We start from the raw sequence: 18,173 nt of genomic DNA on the forward strand, positions 1-18,173 counted from the left end.
AAACAGACAGTTTGTGACAGGAAGCAAGACAGAAATTTTGATAAATCTCTTGCATTATCAAAAACTGTGAAAATGCAAAAATTATGGTTAGGGCACAAAAAAAATAGAACAGTTGTAAAAAAAAAATGCCAGAATTAAATAAACCAATCCAAAAATTTAAAAAAAAGTAGCAAAACTTACATATACCTCCCCTATAGTATGCAAATGTTTTTTATATTAGTTGCAACAATTGGCGCTTGGCAAAACAAAAAAGCATCAGAGCTTCTAAATTAAAACTGCATCTGAAACACAAGTTTATTTGTCACTATAAATTGTCTATAAATTCTATATATAGGTATTTCCTATGTCAACATTTTTAATTCATTTAAATTAGCTTGCAGTCATATGCATCCCCTTGCCAAAAGTGTTTCTGGCACTCTTTTAAATAAATCCAATGTATCTGCCATTAAACTCTTTACCAGCTTAACCAGCTATAAAAGTTCCACAGCACACTATAAATGAAATATGACAATAAATGGAGTATGTATTATGAAAGTCGAGCATTTCCAATACTGTTCTACTTTTTCCAGTTGTTAACTGTAAGCTGCCGAAGGACCTAGAGAATGGATTGTTCACTTTCCCTACAGCTGAAAACATCACTACATATCAAGCTACACTTCAGTATTCCTGCCGGGAACCTTACTACGAAATGGTGCCAAATATCACGAGTAAGTGTATGCTCCTAGTAGTTATGGTTTTAAAGGAACACTCCAAGCACCATAACCACTACAGCACACCGTAGTGGTTATGCTGTCAATAGGGCTCCGGTGACATCCCACAGCAGTTGGTCAATTTTAGAATGATTTGACAACTTTCCTGGGTCTCGTTCATTGCCTGAGTAAGCTCAGCAGGCGGTCATTGTTATGGTGCTTGGAGTATTCCTTTTAAGCTGCTCTATCACTTCTTATTTATTTGTATTATTCTGCCAGTCCTCCAGTGCACATTTCCTTATGTATGACCTGCAGGTTGCCAAAAGATGACAAAGGATGGAGCTTTAGTCCAGCTCTACATCCTTTGTCAACTTACCTTATACTCACCTCCTTCCAGCGTGATTTCATTTTCATGAGTGTCATGTCATCACTTCAATGTGTTGACTCTCGCAGGATTCCAAGAGTCAACATAGTTCCATGTAAGGCCTGGAGGTCCTCACCAGGCACGCCCTAGAAGGGGTATAAGTGTAGAATTCTGGTGACTGCCATCTTGGAAACACTAAGATGGCGGCACCATGTTGATGGCGGCAGGAATGGTACAACTTTAAATAAAAAACGTAGTCCCTGATCATTGGGACACAATGTTGTTGGTGGGAATTCACAACAGAGCCGTTTTAACAAGATGTATTGTTTTTAATGCATACATGTAGATACAGACTTAATAATGGTGCTAATGATAGTTCCTAAAGTCACGTAAAGTAAAGTCACATAACTTTTGCACTTCAAGGGTTAAGTCCTAAAGGAGATCCCTGCAAACTCTCATTGATGCTGGGATAATCTGGACCATCGTGATGCAACACTTTTTTGTGTTGTGGCATAACAGGTTTCTATTTGATTGTCCCCTCTCTATACATAATGATAGTTCTTGTTAGGCATGTGCATGGGGAAAACTTTTGGTTCGGTTCGGCATTCCGAAATTCGGGACTTTCGCAATTCGGGACTTCGGCAATTCGGCACTTTAACACTTCGGAAATTCTGCAACTTCGGCACTTCGGCACTTCAGCACTTCAGCACTTCGGAACTTCGGCACTTCAACACTATGGAAATTCGGAAACTTCGACAACTTCGGCACTTCGGCACTTCAGCACTTCGGAACGTTGGCACTCCGACACTTCGGAAATTCGGCAAATTCAGCACTTCGACATTTTGGAACTTCGGAATTTCGTGACTTCGGCACTTCAGGACCTCTTTTACCCCCTTAGTAGATAACTCCCTAATTCCCACGGTATTGGGGAGTTATCTACCAAAAGGCTGAAAGACCTAAATTGGTCTTTCAGACAAATTTACTAAAACTAAGTAAAAATTACTTAGTATTGGTAAGTTTTGCCCTATTCGCTATACCGCGAGTAGGGGCATGTCTAGTAAACAGTGAGCAGCCTCTGGGGGTGTAAAGGGGGTCTTATTGCCCCCCCGGCCCCCACCCCTGAGCGACGGGTGGGGGCCCTACAGTAAAATAAGGGGGGACCTCATGTCCTCCCCCCTGGCCCCCACCCCTGAGCGGTGGGTGGGGGCCCTAAATTATAATAAGGGGTGGGGACCTAATGTCCTCCCCCTGGCCCCCACCCCTGACCGGTGGGTGGGGGCCCTAAATTATAATAAGGGGGGGACCTAATGTCCTCTCCCTTGGCCCCCACCCCTGAGCAGTGGGTGGGGGCCCTACAGTAAAAAAGGGGGGGACCTAACGTCCTCCCCACTGGCCCTCACCCCTGAGCGGTGGGTGGGGGCCCTAAATACTAATAAGGGGGGGGACCTAATGTCCTCCCCCCTGGCCTCCACCCCTGAGCAGTGGGTGGGGGCCCTAAATAATAATAAGGGGGGGACCTAATGTCCTCCCCCCTGGCCCCCACTACTGAGCGGTGGGTGGGGGCACTAAATAATAATAAGGGGGGGACCTAACGTCCTCCACCTGGCCCCCCCCCCGAGCGGCAGGTGGGGGCCCTAAAAAAAAATTATCCCCCCCAGGTGACTAGGGGTCCCCATACCCCTAGTCACCCCCTCCCCCCCTAAAAAAAATCCCCGTACCTACCCCCCTCACCCTAAAAATAATGAGGGGGGCCTTTAACTAAGTACGTGTAAAAAAAATAAAACTTACCATTCGATATTTCTTTTTTCTAAATCTTCTTTTTTCAGCCCCAAAAAAGGCCATATAAAAATCCATTAGAACCGACGCAATGAAAAAAAAAAAAAAGAGCGCATTAAAAAAATAATCCTTCTTCACCCATGGAGGGCTCCGCGCAGACTGAGCTCTGCAGGGCGGGGGAAGGTTATAAAGCCTTGCCCCGCCCTGCAATTAGGCTCAGATCGCTCTGATTGGTGGGTTTAAGCCACCCAATCAGAATGCTCTGACAGGTAAATGAAGAGACTGACAGGTAAGTCTCTACATTTACCTGTCACAGCACTCTGATTGGTTGGTTTGAAATCCACCAATCAGAGTGCTCTGTGTCATTTTACACGGCGTGGGAAAGTTCTTTGGATTCTTAGGGATTTTTATTTGCCCTTTTTAGGGCTGAAAAAAGAAGGTTTAGAAGAAAGAAAACATTGAATGGTAAGTTTTGTTTTTTTTTACAGGTGCTTAGTTAAAGGCCCCCCCCTCATTATTTTTAGGGTGAGGGGGTAGGTAGGGGGATGTTCTTTTTTAGGGGGGGAGGGGATGACTAGGGGTTTGGGGACCCCTAGTCACCTGGGGGGGTAATTTTTTTAGGGCCCCCACCCGCCGGTCAGGGGTGGGGGCCGGGGGTAGGACAATAGGTCCCCCACCCGCTGCTCAGGGTTGGGGGCCAGGGGGGAGGACTTTAGGTCCCCCCCTATTAGTATTTAGGGCCCCCACCCACCGCTCAGGAGTGGGGACCAGGGGGGGAGGACATTAGGTCCCCACCCCTTATTATTATTTAGGGCCCGCACCCACCGCTCAGGGGTGGGGGCCAGGGGGGAGGACATTAGGTCCCCTCCTTATTATAATTTAGGGCCCCCACCCACCGCTCAGGGGTGGGGGCTAGGGGGGAAGACATTAGGTCCCCCCCTATTCCAATTTTTAGGGCCCCCACCCACCGCTCAGGGGTGGGGGCTAGGGGGGAGGACATTAGGTCCCCCCTTATTATAATTTAGGGCCCCCACACACCGCTCAGGTGTGGGGGCCAGGGGGGGGACACTAGGTCCTCCCCTTATTTTACTGTAGGGCCCCCACCCATTGCTCAGGGGTGGGGGTGGGGGGGGCAATAGGTAGGGGCTCGGGAGGGGGGACCTTTTTTTAATAGACTTTTTAATAGACTTGCCCCTACTCGCGGTATAGCGAGTAGGGGCATAATTTACTAATACTAAGTATTTTTTACTTAGTATTAGTAAATTTGGCTGAAAGACCAATTTAGGTCTTTCAGCCTTTTAGTAGATAGCTCCCTAATGCCGTGGGAATTAGGGAGTTATCTACTTATTCATCCCTGTCATTACATTGGCAGGCTAAGTAACTTACATTGTATATGAATGTATGTTACTTGATTGTTGTAAGTGTTGCAAATGCTTACAGCTGAATCCTGGCTATGTTTGTATACTTTTTATTTAAAATTGTATACAGTGTAACATTCTTCTTCTTTCGCTGGGTAAGTATATTAGTACTTAGGCAATACTGTGCTTCGGAACTTCGGCACTTTGACACTTCGGAACTTCGGCACTTCGAGACTTCGGAAATTCGGTAATTTCGGAACTTCGGGACCTTTGGCAATTCGGACATTCGGAAGTACCCGAATGTCCGAATTGCCCGAAATTCGTCCGAATTCATATTCGGACCGAAACAAATTGCACATGTCTAGTTCCTGTATGCTTTTAACCCCTTAAGGACACATGACGTGTGTGACACGTCATGATTCCCTTTTATTCCAGAAGTTTGGTCCTTAAGGGGTTAAAGGACGGTAATGCTCATACATAATTTTAAACAATATAAAATAGGACATTTGGAGAAGCTTTAATATGTTTGTACAAATGCTTTTTATACCAGGTTAGGGCTGCCACTGGTTTATTGCATTTTATGCATCTTGTAATCACTTACCGTTAATTTAAATTACAGCTGTGTTTGATAATAACAACCAGCCACCGATCAGGTGACACATTATCTACAGCTTTTCTTATCAGCCTTCTTTCACATTTTACATGGCCATATGTCGTGAAGATTTTCATATCAAACTATTTGTATTCGGTATTACTATTATCAAAGTATAGGCAGAGCAGTGACAAAACCCAGACTCTGTACACTTCATTATACATGGTTATGATCAAATTTGTATTGTAAATAAAAAAAAAAACATACTGTAAGTGCGTGGAACACAGAGACCTCTATATGATAAAGCATCTGCTTTCTGTTATGTTAATAAAGACAGTACAGGAAAACAAAGCTGAACAGTTTAACGTCAGAGTTCTTCTGCCATATGCGTAACTTGTAAATCAAATCTTAATAGTGTATTGATATTTACTTTGCAAAAACAAAGGGTTTTATTTGTCATGGCATCACGCGAGCAAACAGAACAGTTACCATAGAAACCAATGTATTGTTGCTAATTATTCTAATTATACTTTTGAGAATGAGATTCCCTTGTTGGGAATGGATGCCTTACAGATATAGAAGTTATATTCAAATTATTTTGTTTTAATATTTGAGAGACCATTTATCTATTAAAATGTGAACTCATCAAATGCACTAGAATCTACAATTACCCCAACAATTCAAAATGTGAGCACTTGTATTTATCTCTAAAACTGACAGGTGGACTAAATTCTAAATGCATATTGTATTTGTTTGTAAATTAAAATGGATTATCCTGACTAAACAATCATATGCATTTCCTTGACAATCGTTTCCCAAGATGAGATATTTATCCAAGATTGGTAAAGTATTAAAGTGAAAAACCCAGTATCAGTCCAGGGATTCTGGTGTTCAAATAGGATCAATAAAAGAGCCTTTTGTCCAAATGTTTATCTCTTCAATGAATCTACTCTATGTTGTTTTAAAATAACATTATAGCATTAGAAATACAAACCTATATTAATAACATTATAGAGCCCGGTTTTCAGCTTTGTTTTAGGTCCCCGTCCCTCCACAGGTTTTTACTTGCCTTTAGTCCAGTGCAAAGTTTCCCTTGGCACTGGCAACCTCTCTCAGTCTCCTGCAACATCACCAGGCTCTCAAACTGATGGCAATTTAGTGAGTCCATGCACAGTTCTCTAGCTGGTTATAGCTCATCTTGTGTGATTTTATTATTATTATTATTATTATTTATAAAGTGCGAAAGCGCTGTACAATAGGTGGACTAACAGACATTTAAGTGCAACAAGATTAGCTGGATGCGCAGGAACAGAGAGTATTGAGGGCCCTGCTCAAAGAAGCTTACATTCAGACTGATCCCACCCAAATGATAGCCCTGATCCTATAGACACAGCAAGCCCAGATTGTTTCAGCTTTGGTGGATCTTGTTAGTGATGTGTAGCTGAGTACAGTGAGTAATAGGTCCATATATATATATATTACCCTTTTACCTTAGGGAGACCCTAGGCAATTTGCAAACAAACCAAAACAGAGCGAGAATATTAAGAGCAGGGCCAGCCTTAGGGGTGTGCAAGCTGTGCGGCCGCACAGGGCGCCCTGGCAACAGGGGGTGCCATGTGGCTGACACAGCTCACACACTCCCTGGGTGACAGCTGTGAGGGGTGCTCAATAGCACTCCTATAAGGCAGGTTCCACTGTGTAGCGTGGCCGCGTGGGACCCGGGTGGAGGATTTCATTATCCTCCACTCGGTTCTATCAGTGAGGGCAGAGCTAAGCGTCAGGCGGGGGCGGGGCTAACTGAAGCCCGAATCTGATGCCTGGTAAGTCCATGCTCTCCCATATAATGTCCTAGTGCCCCTGCTCCCACATCTAATGCCCCAGTGCCCCTGCTCCTATATATAATGCCCCAGTGCCCTGCTCCCCCATCAAATGCCCCAGTGCCCCTGCTCCCCATTTATGCCAGTGCCCCTGCTTCCTCTTCTACTGCTACAGTACCCCCAACTACCCCACTGCCCCTGCTCCCACATCTACTTCTATAGTGTCCCTGCTCGTCATCTACCCCAGTACCCCTGCTTCCCATGTAATACTACAGTGCCCCTGCTTCCCATCTACCCCAGTGCCTCTGCTCCCCCATCTAGTGATATAAGGCTACTACCCCCAAACTACTTCAGTGACCCTGTTCCCCATCTACCCCAGTGCTTCTGCTCCCCATCTACCACAGTGCGCTGGCTCCCCTATCTACTGCTATAGTGCCCCTGCTCCTTATCTACCCCCGTGCTCTAGCTCCCCATCTTCTCTAGTGCCCCTGCTATCTAATACTACAGTGCCCCTACTCCCCCATCTACCTCAGTGTGCATGCTCCCTCATCTACCACAGTGCCCCTGTTCCCCCACCTACTGCTATAGTGCCCCTGCTCCCCATCAGGACCGGTGCAAGCATTGTTGGCGCCCTAGGTGAAAAAAATTTGACGCCCCATTTGCTTCACGCAATCATGCAGACTAACACACACACTGACTCAAGTAGACACACACTGACCATGCAAACTGACACACACGCACTAACCCATATAAACTGATGCACACAGACTCATATACACACACTGAACCATACAGACACACACATACTGTCACACTTACACACACTGAACCATACAGACACACACATACTGTCACACTTACCCATGCATACACAGACAATGACCCATACAGACAGACACACGGACCCATACAGACACACACACGGACCCATACAGACACACACTGACCCATACAGACACACGCTGACCCATACAGACAGATACACTGACCCATACAGACACACTGACCTATACAGACAGATACACTGACCCATACAGACACACACCCTGACCCAAACAGACACACACACTGACCCATGCAGACACACACACTGACCCATAGAGACTGACACTGATCCATACAGACACACACACTGACCCATACAGACACACACACTGACCCATACAGACACACACACTGACCCATACAGACACACACACTGACCCATACAGACACACACACTGACCTATACAGACACACTGACCCATACAGACAGATACACTGACCCATGCAGACACACTGACCCATACAGAGAGACACACTGACCCATACAGACAGACACACTGATCCATACAGACACACATACTGACCCATACAGACTGACATTGACCCATACAGACAGACACACTGATCCATACAGACACACACACTGACCCATACAGACAGACACTGTGACCCACACAGACTGACACACTGACCCATACAGACTGACACACTGACCCATACAGACTGACACACTGACATACATAAACTGAAGCAGACTAACACACATTCTCTGACATACAGTTGCAAGAAAAAGTATGTGAACCCTTTGGAATGATATGGATTTCTGCACAAATTGGTCATAAAATGTGATCTGATCATCATCTAAGTTACAACAATAGACAATCACAGTCTGCTTAAACTAATAACACACAAAGAATGAAATGTTGCCATGTTTTTATTGAACACTCCATGTAAACATTCACAGTGCAGGTGGAAAAAGTATGTGAACCCTTGGATTTAATAACTGGCTGAACCTCCTTTGGCAGCAATAACTTCAACCAAACGTTTCCTGTAGTTGCAGATCAGACGTGCACAACGGTCAGGAGTAATTCTTGACCATTCCTCTTTACAGAACTGTTTCATTTCAGCAATATTCTTGGGATGTCTGGTGTGAATCGCTTTCTTGAGGTCATGCCACAGCATCTCAATCGGGTTGAGGTCAGGACTCTGACTGGGCCACTTCAGAAGGCGTATTTTCTTCTGTTTAAGCCATTCTGTTGTTGATTTACTTCTCTGCTTTGGGTCATTGTCCTGTTGCAACACCCATCTTCTGTTGAGCTTCAGCTGGTAGACAGATGGCCTTAAGTTCTCTTGCAAAATGTCTTGATAAACTTGATAATTCATTTTTCCTTCGATGATAGCAATCCGTCCAGGCCCTGACGCAGCAAAACAGCCCCAAACCATGATGCCCCCACCACCATACTTCACAGTTGGGATGAGGTTTTGATGTTGGTGTGCTGTGCCTCTTTTTCGCCACACATAGTGTTGTGTGTTTCTTCCAAACAACTCAAGTTTGGTTTCATCTGTCCACAGAATATTTTGCCAGTACTGCTGTGGAACATCCAGGTGCTCTCGTGCAAACTGTAAAAGTGCAGCAATGTTTTGTTTGGACAGCAGTGGCTTCCTCTGTGGTATCCTCCCATGAAATCCAATCTTGTTTAGTGTTTTACGTATTGTAGATTCGCTAACAGGGATGTTAGCATTTGCCAGTGACTTTTCTAAGTCTTTAGCTAGGATTCTTCTTCACCTCATTGAGCAGTCTGCGCTGTGCTCTTGCAGTCATCTTTACAGGATGGCCACTCCTCGGGAGAGTAGCAGCAGTGCTGAACTTTCTCCATTTATAGACAATTTGTCTTACCGTGGACTGATGAACAGCAAGGCTTTTGGAGATACTTTTATAACCCTTTCCAGCTTTATGCAAGTCAACAATTCTTAATCGTAGGTCTTCTGAGAGCTCTTTTGTGCGAGGCATCATTCACGTCAGGTAATGCTTCTTGTGAAAAGCAAACGCAGAACTGGCATGTGTTTTTTATAGGGCAGGGCAGCTGTAACCCACACCTCCAATCTCATCTCATTGATTGGACTCCAGTTGGCTGACATCTCACTCCAATTAGCTCTTGGAGATGTCATTAGTCTAGGGGTTCACATACTTTTTCCACCTGCACTGTGAATGTTTACATGGTGTGTTCAATAAAAACATGGCAACATTTCATTCTTTGTGTGTTATTAGTTTAACCCCTTAAGGACCAAACTTCTGGAATAAAAGGGAATCATGACGTGTCAGGCACGTCATGTGTCCTTAAGGGGTTAAGCAGACTGATTGTCTATTGTTGTGACTTAGATGATGATCAGATCACATTTTATGACCAATTTGTGCAGAAATCCATATCATTCCAAATTCACATACTTTTTCTTGCAGCTGTACCTTATCTTCACTGCTGTTCATTCACTGTGCCTGGCTGCCCTTTCTCTGTACATTTCCTCCTTTCTCTGCACATAATGCTCCTGCCCACTTCTCCCCATCTACAGGGGAAGGGGCGGGAGCGAGGAATTGAAGCGCCTGCGCACTGCCGCAATGCATGCCTGGGAGGGGGGCCTGGCTGAGCGGACTGATCTGTATGCCGCCAGACCTGTGTTCTACCGGGCGCTAGTGAACAACAATGTAAGTGCTTCCAAGCACTTGGTAAAATGGCCGGTGGCATGCTCACAATAATCTAACTAAGCAGCACCCTTGGCGGCCACCTAGTTTGCCAATAGGGAGCACCGGCCATGCTCCCCATCTGCCACCGTGTCCCTGATCCCCCATCTACTGCTATAGTGCCCCTGCTCCCCCATCTACTATAATGCTCCTGCTCCCCCATCTACCACAGTGCACCTATTCCCCCATCTGCTGCAGTGCCGCTGATCCCCCATCTGCTGCTACATATAACTTTGTGTGTGTCTGTGTCGCATGTGGCTGCCTGTACCTGTGTGTGATCTGCCTGTACATGTGTGTGACTGACTGCAACTGTGTGTTTGACTGTATACCTGTAACTGTGTGTGTGACTATGTGCCTATAACCGTTTGTGTGGATATGTGCCTATAACTGTTTGTGTGACTATATGCTTGTAGCTCTGTGTGTGACTATGTGCCTAGGACTGTGTGCATCTGACTGTGGGACTGTGTGCATGCAATTCTGCAGAAATGCACACCTGCATTCACACATGGGTCTACATACATATTTTTATCTGAATGACATACCCATCACACTCAGCAAATAAACCCTGCACAAATATCACACACATCTAATACACACATATATCACACACAGTCAATACACCCATTACAAATATTGCATACAGCCAACACATAGCATCCACATCACAAACAGCCATCACGACTGTCACCGACATGACACGTGTAGCTGTCTTCTGAGCTCTGGCCAATCAGAGCGTTGCTTTGGTTTACCACAGGAAATATAAGTAAGTGCCTGAGCTCATGAGACAGTTACTGATGCTCTGTACCCGGTGGAGGTGCCTACCAGATTCCCAGCACACTGGACTACCTAAGATTAGAATACCCCCTCCATGCAAAGTAGCATCATGGAAGGGGGAATGAATATTCATTTTTGGTTTTAATTAATTATTAATTTAATAAATCCCCTATAGAAACACACCACTATACACATGAATGAAGGAGTATGACAGGGTGGTAGGGGGGTGCTATGAAGATTTTTCGCACAGAGTGCCTGAAGACCTAAGGCCGGCCCTGACTAAGAGCATGCAACAACTGAGAGACTTCTCAACCTACCATGGTGTTCTGTGCATCGGCTGTATTAATGCAGAGTATATTTTATTTATTGCATTGGATATTTTGCATAATTTTTCATGGCTGTCAAAGTAGTTCACAGACAAATCACAAGTGACTAAAACTCCATGCAGGGTTTTTCATCTGTGAGAAGAAGGGAGATTCAGGAGGGGTACTGTAGCATGACAGAACTGTGGTTCCCCAATCGTGGTTGCCCACCAAATCTGCACATGGCAAACTATGCATGCAGCCACTCTGGCAGTATGTGAGAATATATTACTTTATAATATGAAGGCAGTAAATCACGTGCATAATAACATAATTATTATACTCACTCGAATATATATTTATTGCCAACCTTTGTATTTATGTTCCTAATAGGTCTGTATACTTGTGATGCTCGTGGTACATGGACCAATGATGTGCTGGGTGCCAGGCTTCCAATGTGCCAGCCCGGTATGTATTTATTTTAGTTTAATTATATTGCTGCATCACATTGAAACAATGCATTGGAACATGCTATTATTGTACATGCATGCTGAATATTTTCATTTTCATATAAGTGTTTGTTTGCTATAAATAAAAAATATTTAGGTTCACGGATGTTAATTAGTGTTGCATAAACTTTTCTCCTAATAGAATTCTGTTTTTAAGGTAACTACAGATACTCGTGTCCGTACAACAGTTTCATTCATTGGCTACACTTTTTCTTGTCATCTACTAATGACTATGTTTGCCATTTGATTGGTTTTGTATTATGACAAATGTACTCCAAAGCACCTGGTGGACAATATCAGGGTAGTTGCTAATCTAGAAACATATGCTATACGGTGTGTAAATAACCTCTCTATGGCTTCATGTAAAGTAGGCCTTTATTCACAAATTTTAAATAATCCATTGATGTATACCATTGGACCAGATATGGGATCTAAGTGTGCTGTTATAAGTAAAAAAAAATTGTACAAATATATTATTAGTTTTGTTATTCAATGTTACTAACAAAAGCTGGAAGCCGTACTGGGAAAATAAAAGGCTGTTAACGAAGGCCTATTCCCACACCAGGATTGGCTCAGTTTTGTCCTAATAAATTGCACTACATTTATCAGAAAACCATGTTGGGCTCCCTGTAATTGACTACAGTATAATGAAAACAGTATAATTGAATAAGTAACAATGTTTTCATAAAACCTTCAAGTTAGTGACAAGAGCTGGCATTCGTGCATTGTAAAAGGACAGTAAGTGAATAAAAAAGTTGTAAATTCCTTGTTTCTTTACAACATAATGCTTGCGAATTGATTTGTATTCCAAACACAATTAGACTACAACTCCCAACAATTTTTATGCAGCCTCTTAGATGATAAGCTATTTCACTAACGAGGCACAGGCCTCATTATTGATCTTTGTGCTGGTTAAACACATTGAAAATATTGTATACTACAAAGTTCTTTATATAGCTTCCCTTAAGTAACAGGCACTTCTATGCACGAATTAGTCATTTAGCCCTGACTGCTGCAGCATTTCAGTGTCTCCTATTATAAAAAAATGAAGTTATGCCCAGTAATATTGTCTTCTGCTTTCTGACAGTATAAAGTATATTGAGAAATCCAAGCTTGCATCTGCTCCAGAGAACTTAAACACCACATTTTCCGATCACTCACAGTTTCCTCAGTAACTTTAATGTTTATGAGTGAACCTCCGTCCAGGAATGCTGGAACATAGCTGTGGCAACTATGTATGGTCCAGCATTTAATGTGCGGTTTGTGCTATGCTTATTTAGTAGGGAACCATCATTTTCTTATTACGCTCGAGCAACCCTGTGATGTCTTGCCTACTGTTTCATTCTTTTGTTGCCATTGTCTTCCTATGGGTCTATTCCTCTGGTGAAAGTGAAGCATTGCCAGCAGAGTCCATGAAGATCAGTCATCTTGGAGGGTTTGATTTCTGACAGGGATTTGGAAGAACATCCAATGTATCATGAGCATGTTTCTTTTGGCCTGGTGTTATGAACCAATGTCTGTAGTAAGATTAATTGGTGGAATCGACCAGGCACCTCGCTAGAAGGTATTCAAGGTTTCAGGTATGCAATGATGTATCACGGCAAATGTCATTGATGCATCATTGCCAGTAGATTATGCCATTGCTAATTAATCCTGTGAAAAATAAAGACCTGCATGGTGCACCTAATCTGTACTCATGACACATGTAAATTATGATAAATTATCTTTCTATTTTATTATTTTGTAAGTTCATTTGAGTACTGAATGTACTGCTTTCTCACATAACCGAGAACCTATCATTTAATTGATTTCATTAAAAATTCATATTTTTTCTTTGAGTAACAAATTTTCACTTCACCTAATATTAAAGTGCATTTCATGTTAATCATTAATGGCATAATCTACATGAGTGATTTGGATTTACTAAACATATTGCCTATATTGATAAAATGTTTCTTCTTTTTTTCTTTACTTCATGGGGAAGTATGTGGAAAACCAACCCGACTACTCCCAGGAATAATCAAGCGTATCATTGGAGGGCGTAATGCAGAGCCAGGATTCTTCCCATGGCAGGTTCTGATTGTGGTCGAGGATATGTCCCGTGTTCCAGAAGACAAATGGTTTGGTAGCGGGGCCTTACTTTCTGACTCCTGGGTGCTGACAGCTGCTCATGTCTTAAGGTCTCAACGCCGGGACAATACAGTTATATCTGTCTCCAAGGAACATGTTACAGTCTACCTGGGTTTACATGATGTAAGAAGTAAGACAGATGCCATAAACAGAACCATAGAAAAGATTATATTACATGAAGATTTTGACCCAAAGATTTATAACAACGATATTGCTCTGGTGAAGTTGAAAGAGAAAGTAAGAATGAATCAGTATGTAATGCCAATATGTCTACCTCAGTTTGAGCATGAATTAGAAGGCCCTGAACCCAACACACTTGGACTTGTAGCTGGGTGGGGCATTTCCAATCCTAATATCACAGTTGATCAAGTTATCAGCTCCGGCATGAGGACACTTTCTGATGTACTCCAGTATGTCAAGTTGCCTGTAGTACTTCACACAGAATGTAAAACAAGCTATGAGTCACGCTCAGGAAATTACAGTGTTACCGACAACATGTTCTGTGCTGGATATTATGAAGGTGGAAAAGACACATGTCTGGGTGACAGTGGAGGTGCTTTTATCATTCAGGACATTGACACCAAGAGATGGGTTGCTCAGGGTCTAGTGTCATGGGGAGGGCCTGAAGAATGTGGAAGCAAACAAGTGTATGGAGTGTACACAAAAGTATCTAACTATGTGAATTGGGTGGATAATAAGTTAATGACATAAAGAAACTGACCCCTCCACATAGATTGGCAATTCAGGAAATTTTTGCCTCATTATTACTCAATGAATGGTCTCTAAACTGCGCATTTATCAGGAGGCAAATAGTAGCCGAAAACAACAAGTTCTACCAGGAAGATGTGTTTCAAGAAAATAATATATGTAATTGTTTTATTATGCCTACATGGAATTATTATTGTTATTATTTCTATAATATGTTTTTAAGATAATTTGTTGTTGTTGTTTAAGCAATTTATTTTTGTAGCTGAAAGTGTTGTATTGCTGATATCTATGTATGCAAATTTCTTTAAATCAGCCAGCAAATAATCTTTTCATTTTATTTATGGTATTTTGATTTATTTAGGGAAAAGGTGATTTTGCTGTTGAACAAAGCTGAGCAAATATCAAGTTTAAAAGAATAAATTTGCTGTGTGGTGTTCTGCACCAGATATTCAGTCGGTCCTTTTTTTTTCTAATAGTTTTTCTGTCCCATGTAGAAATTAAATTGAATGCCATGTAAACAGCAGCTTGTGATTCTAACAAGTTCCTTTCATTTGCATTGTAATTTTTCCACACACAAAAAAATATATATATATATATATATATATATATATATATATAAATTGAGACACAAAAAATTTAAAAATAATCTAACTTTTTTCTATTTTTTATCCCAACTAGGGTGCCAAAGAGGCAAAGTTCACTGTTTAGTCAATACATTATTTAGAATACTCAAAATCAAACAAAATATTTCAAACTTGACAGCTTTAAAGAATATTTTATAGCATGCAGTAATTTGAAAAGACAGAAATCTTTCAAGTATTATGATTCATGCACATCTCGTGAAGCATAGTAATGAGTAGCATCTTTATGGGATTAATGCCAGAACATCATATTATTCCTTGGCATATTCCAAAGCTTGAAAGAACATTATTTAAAATATGAGTTCTATGGACATGTCAAATCAGAGCGAAATTTAGCAAAAATTAAAGGAAAACTGTATTATCTTTTTCATTAAAAAAAATTGTGTCTGTTTGGAAAGAAACTTGTAAAATCTAGCTAGTGGCACACGACATCAAATTTTAAGGCCCTGTTTATTTATACAATCCTATACATAATCCTAGCAGCACAGGAACAGGCAATCAGCACCAGATCAATAGAAGCTGGAGTCTACCACACCAGGCAAGACCCAAGGTGCAGATTGTGCAAAGAGGCCTCTGAGACAGTCTAGCACCTAGTAGCCAGATGCAAGATGTTAGCAGGAACAGCATACTTGGAAAGACAAAACTAAATTGCTGGGATTGTATACCGAACCATCTGCATAGAATATGGATTGGACCGGCCTAAGTACAGTTGGGAGATACCACAAAGGGTTGTTGAGAATGACAGGGCTAAGATCCTGTGGGACTTCAAGAACCAGACAGACAAGCAAGTGCTGGTCAACCAACCTGACATCGTGGTGGTAGACAAGGAACAGAAAACTGCAGTTGTGGTGGATGTGGCAATACCAAGTGGCTATAACTTTAGGAAGAATGAACATGAGAAGGTGGAAAAATACCAAGGACTGAAAGAAGATCTAGAAAGGATGTGGAAAGTGAAGTCAGTAGTAGTCCCAGTTGTGATAGGAACACTCTGGGCTTTGACTCCCAAGTTGAGGATGTGGCTTTAACAGATCCCAGGTGGGACATCTGATATCACTGTCCAAAAGAGTGCAGTTCTAGGAACAGCTAAGATTCCCAGGCCTCTGGTAGAGGACCCAAGAATGAGAAATAAACATACCAACCAGGAGGGGTGAGAAAATCAATATAAACAGTATCTCACAAAAGTGAGTACACCCCTCACATTTTTGTAAATATTTTATAATACCTTTTCATGTGACAACACTGAAGAAATTACACTCTGCTACAATGTAATGTAGTAAGTGTACAGCCTGTAAAACAATGTAAATTTGCTGTAACCTTTAAAATAATTTAACACACATGTCTAAATTATGTCTAAACTGTTGTCAACAAAAGCGAGTACACCCCTAAGTGAAAAGGGCCAAATTGTGCCCAATTAGCCATTTTCCCTCCCTGGTGTCATGTGACTCGTTAGTGTTACAAGGTCTCAGGTGTGAATGGTGAACAGGTGTGTTAAATTTTGCATCAAGATTTCTCTTCACTAGAAATTAGGGCTAACCAAACTCCTGAAAATCAGTACCATATCATTATTCCTCCTCCACCAAACTTTACAGTTGGCAAATTGCAGTTAGGCTGGTAACATCCTCCTGGCATATACCAAATCCAGATTCACCCATCAGACTGCCAAAGAAAGAAGCATGATTCATCACTCATAGAACATGTTTCCACTGCTCCAGACTGCAGTGCTGGCGTGCTTTACACCACTCGATCCAACATTTTGCATTGTACTTAGTGATGTGAGGTTTGCATGCAGTTGCTCGACCATGGAATCCCATTCCATGAAGTCCACCATACAGTTTTTGTACTGATATCCATGCCAGTGGAACTTTGGAAGTCTTCAGCTGTGGAATCAGCAGAGCACTGGTGACTTGTACGCACCATGCGTACTTGACTTTAGGACTTTAGGTTTTTTTCCGCTTCATGGCTGAGTTGCTGCTGTTTCTAAATGCTTTCACTTTCCATTAATACCACTTACAATTGACCGTGAAATATCTAGCAGGGATGAAATGTCACAAACTGAATTATTGCAAAGGTGGCATCCTATCACAGTACACACTTGAATTCACTGAGCTCTTCAGAACGACCAATTTTTTCCCACAAATGTTTCTAAATGTGTACTACATGGCTAGGTGCTTGATTTTATAGATCTGTGGCAACACCTGAATCAATGAATTAAGAGGCTGGCATGCAGAGCTCATAGGACAAAGAAAGGTGGTAGCCAGTTGGAGAGCTGGAGGCTTAGGTGGGCGAACAAGACAATGAAAGTGTCCCCTTCCTCCACAGTAAAAACAAAGGCCATGGCTTCTCCTTCAGTCTCTTTCTTCGGAGCTGGACTAGTCTTATTTCCATAGGTTCCTCTGAGTCAAGAAGAACATAGGATACCTCTGGAGTCTTCCTAGGAAACGGATCATAAGGAGTCAACACGGGGGTGTAGTGTTGGTACTGGTTCTCCCTGTTTTTAGGAATCTGGTATCCTCTGGTATGTAGTGCAGGCTTTGGCACAGCAGTCTTATTAGAGTCCATAGCAGACATGAAGGAATCCCAACTGTCAAGGACAGGACTCTTAGCCTGCAACATCTGATGTGCCCGTGTTCTGATCCGTCCAGACAGAAGGTTGATAGCCGCTCTGACCATTATGAAGGCAGTAGCATAAGTCCGAGGCTTCATGGCAAACAGCAATTCGCAGTCCACTTTAAAGTGCTGCAAGGATGTACGGCTACCATCAAATTTCTCAGGCATAATGACGAACGGCTCAGGATAAGCAGGTTCCGGGGCTGGGCGTACTGTGTCTTTAAGAACTAGCACTTCTCGCTGCAACTCCGAAACAGTCTGGGCCAGGCTGCACACTTGCTGGGTAAGCAGTTTGCACATCTCTGCGGACTCCATGATGGTCAGTTCGTTATGTCACGGCTTACCTTAGTTGGAATCCAAAGTGCAGAGATGTTTGCCCACCCTTGCAGATAAACACAGCCCAT

General features: G+C 42.6%; 1 protein-coding gene across 2 annotated transcripts in view; it reads left to right on the forward strand.

Moving 5' to 3' along the window:
* Positions 1-18,173, forward strand: part of MASP1 (MBL associated serine protease 1) — a 136,208-nt gene that overhangs the window by 67,506 nt on the left and 50,529 nt on the right. Inside the window, exons 9-11 of one of the 2 annotated variants that reach the window (XM_063442813.1) lie at positions 570-707; positions 11,568-11,642; positions 13,668-15,049. In XM_063442813.1, coding sequence (XP_063298883.1) covers positions 570-707; positions 11,568-11,642; positions 13,668-14,524 — 1,070 coding nt within the window. In that variant the 3' untranslated portion in view covers positions 14,525-15,049. Of the gene's footprint in view, positions 1-569; positions 708-11,567; positions 11,643-13,667; positions 15,050-18,173 lie in introns of those variants that run through there. The other variant, XM_063442814.1, reaches the window with a different exon arrangement.

Source organism: Pelobates fuscus, chromosome 2 (genome assembly GCF_036172605.1).
Source record: "Pelobates fuscus isolate aPelFus1 chromosome 2, aPelFus1.pri, whole genome shotgun sequence".
Classification (NCBI taxonomy): Eukaryota; Metazoa; Chordata; class Amphibia; order Anura; family Pelobatidae; genus Pelobates; species Pelobates fuscus.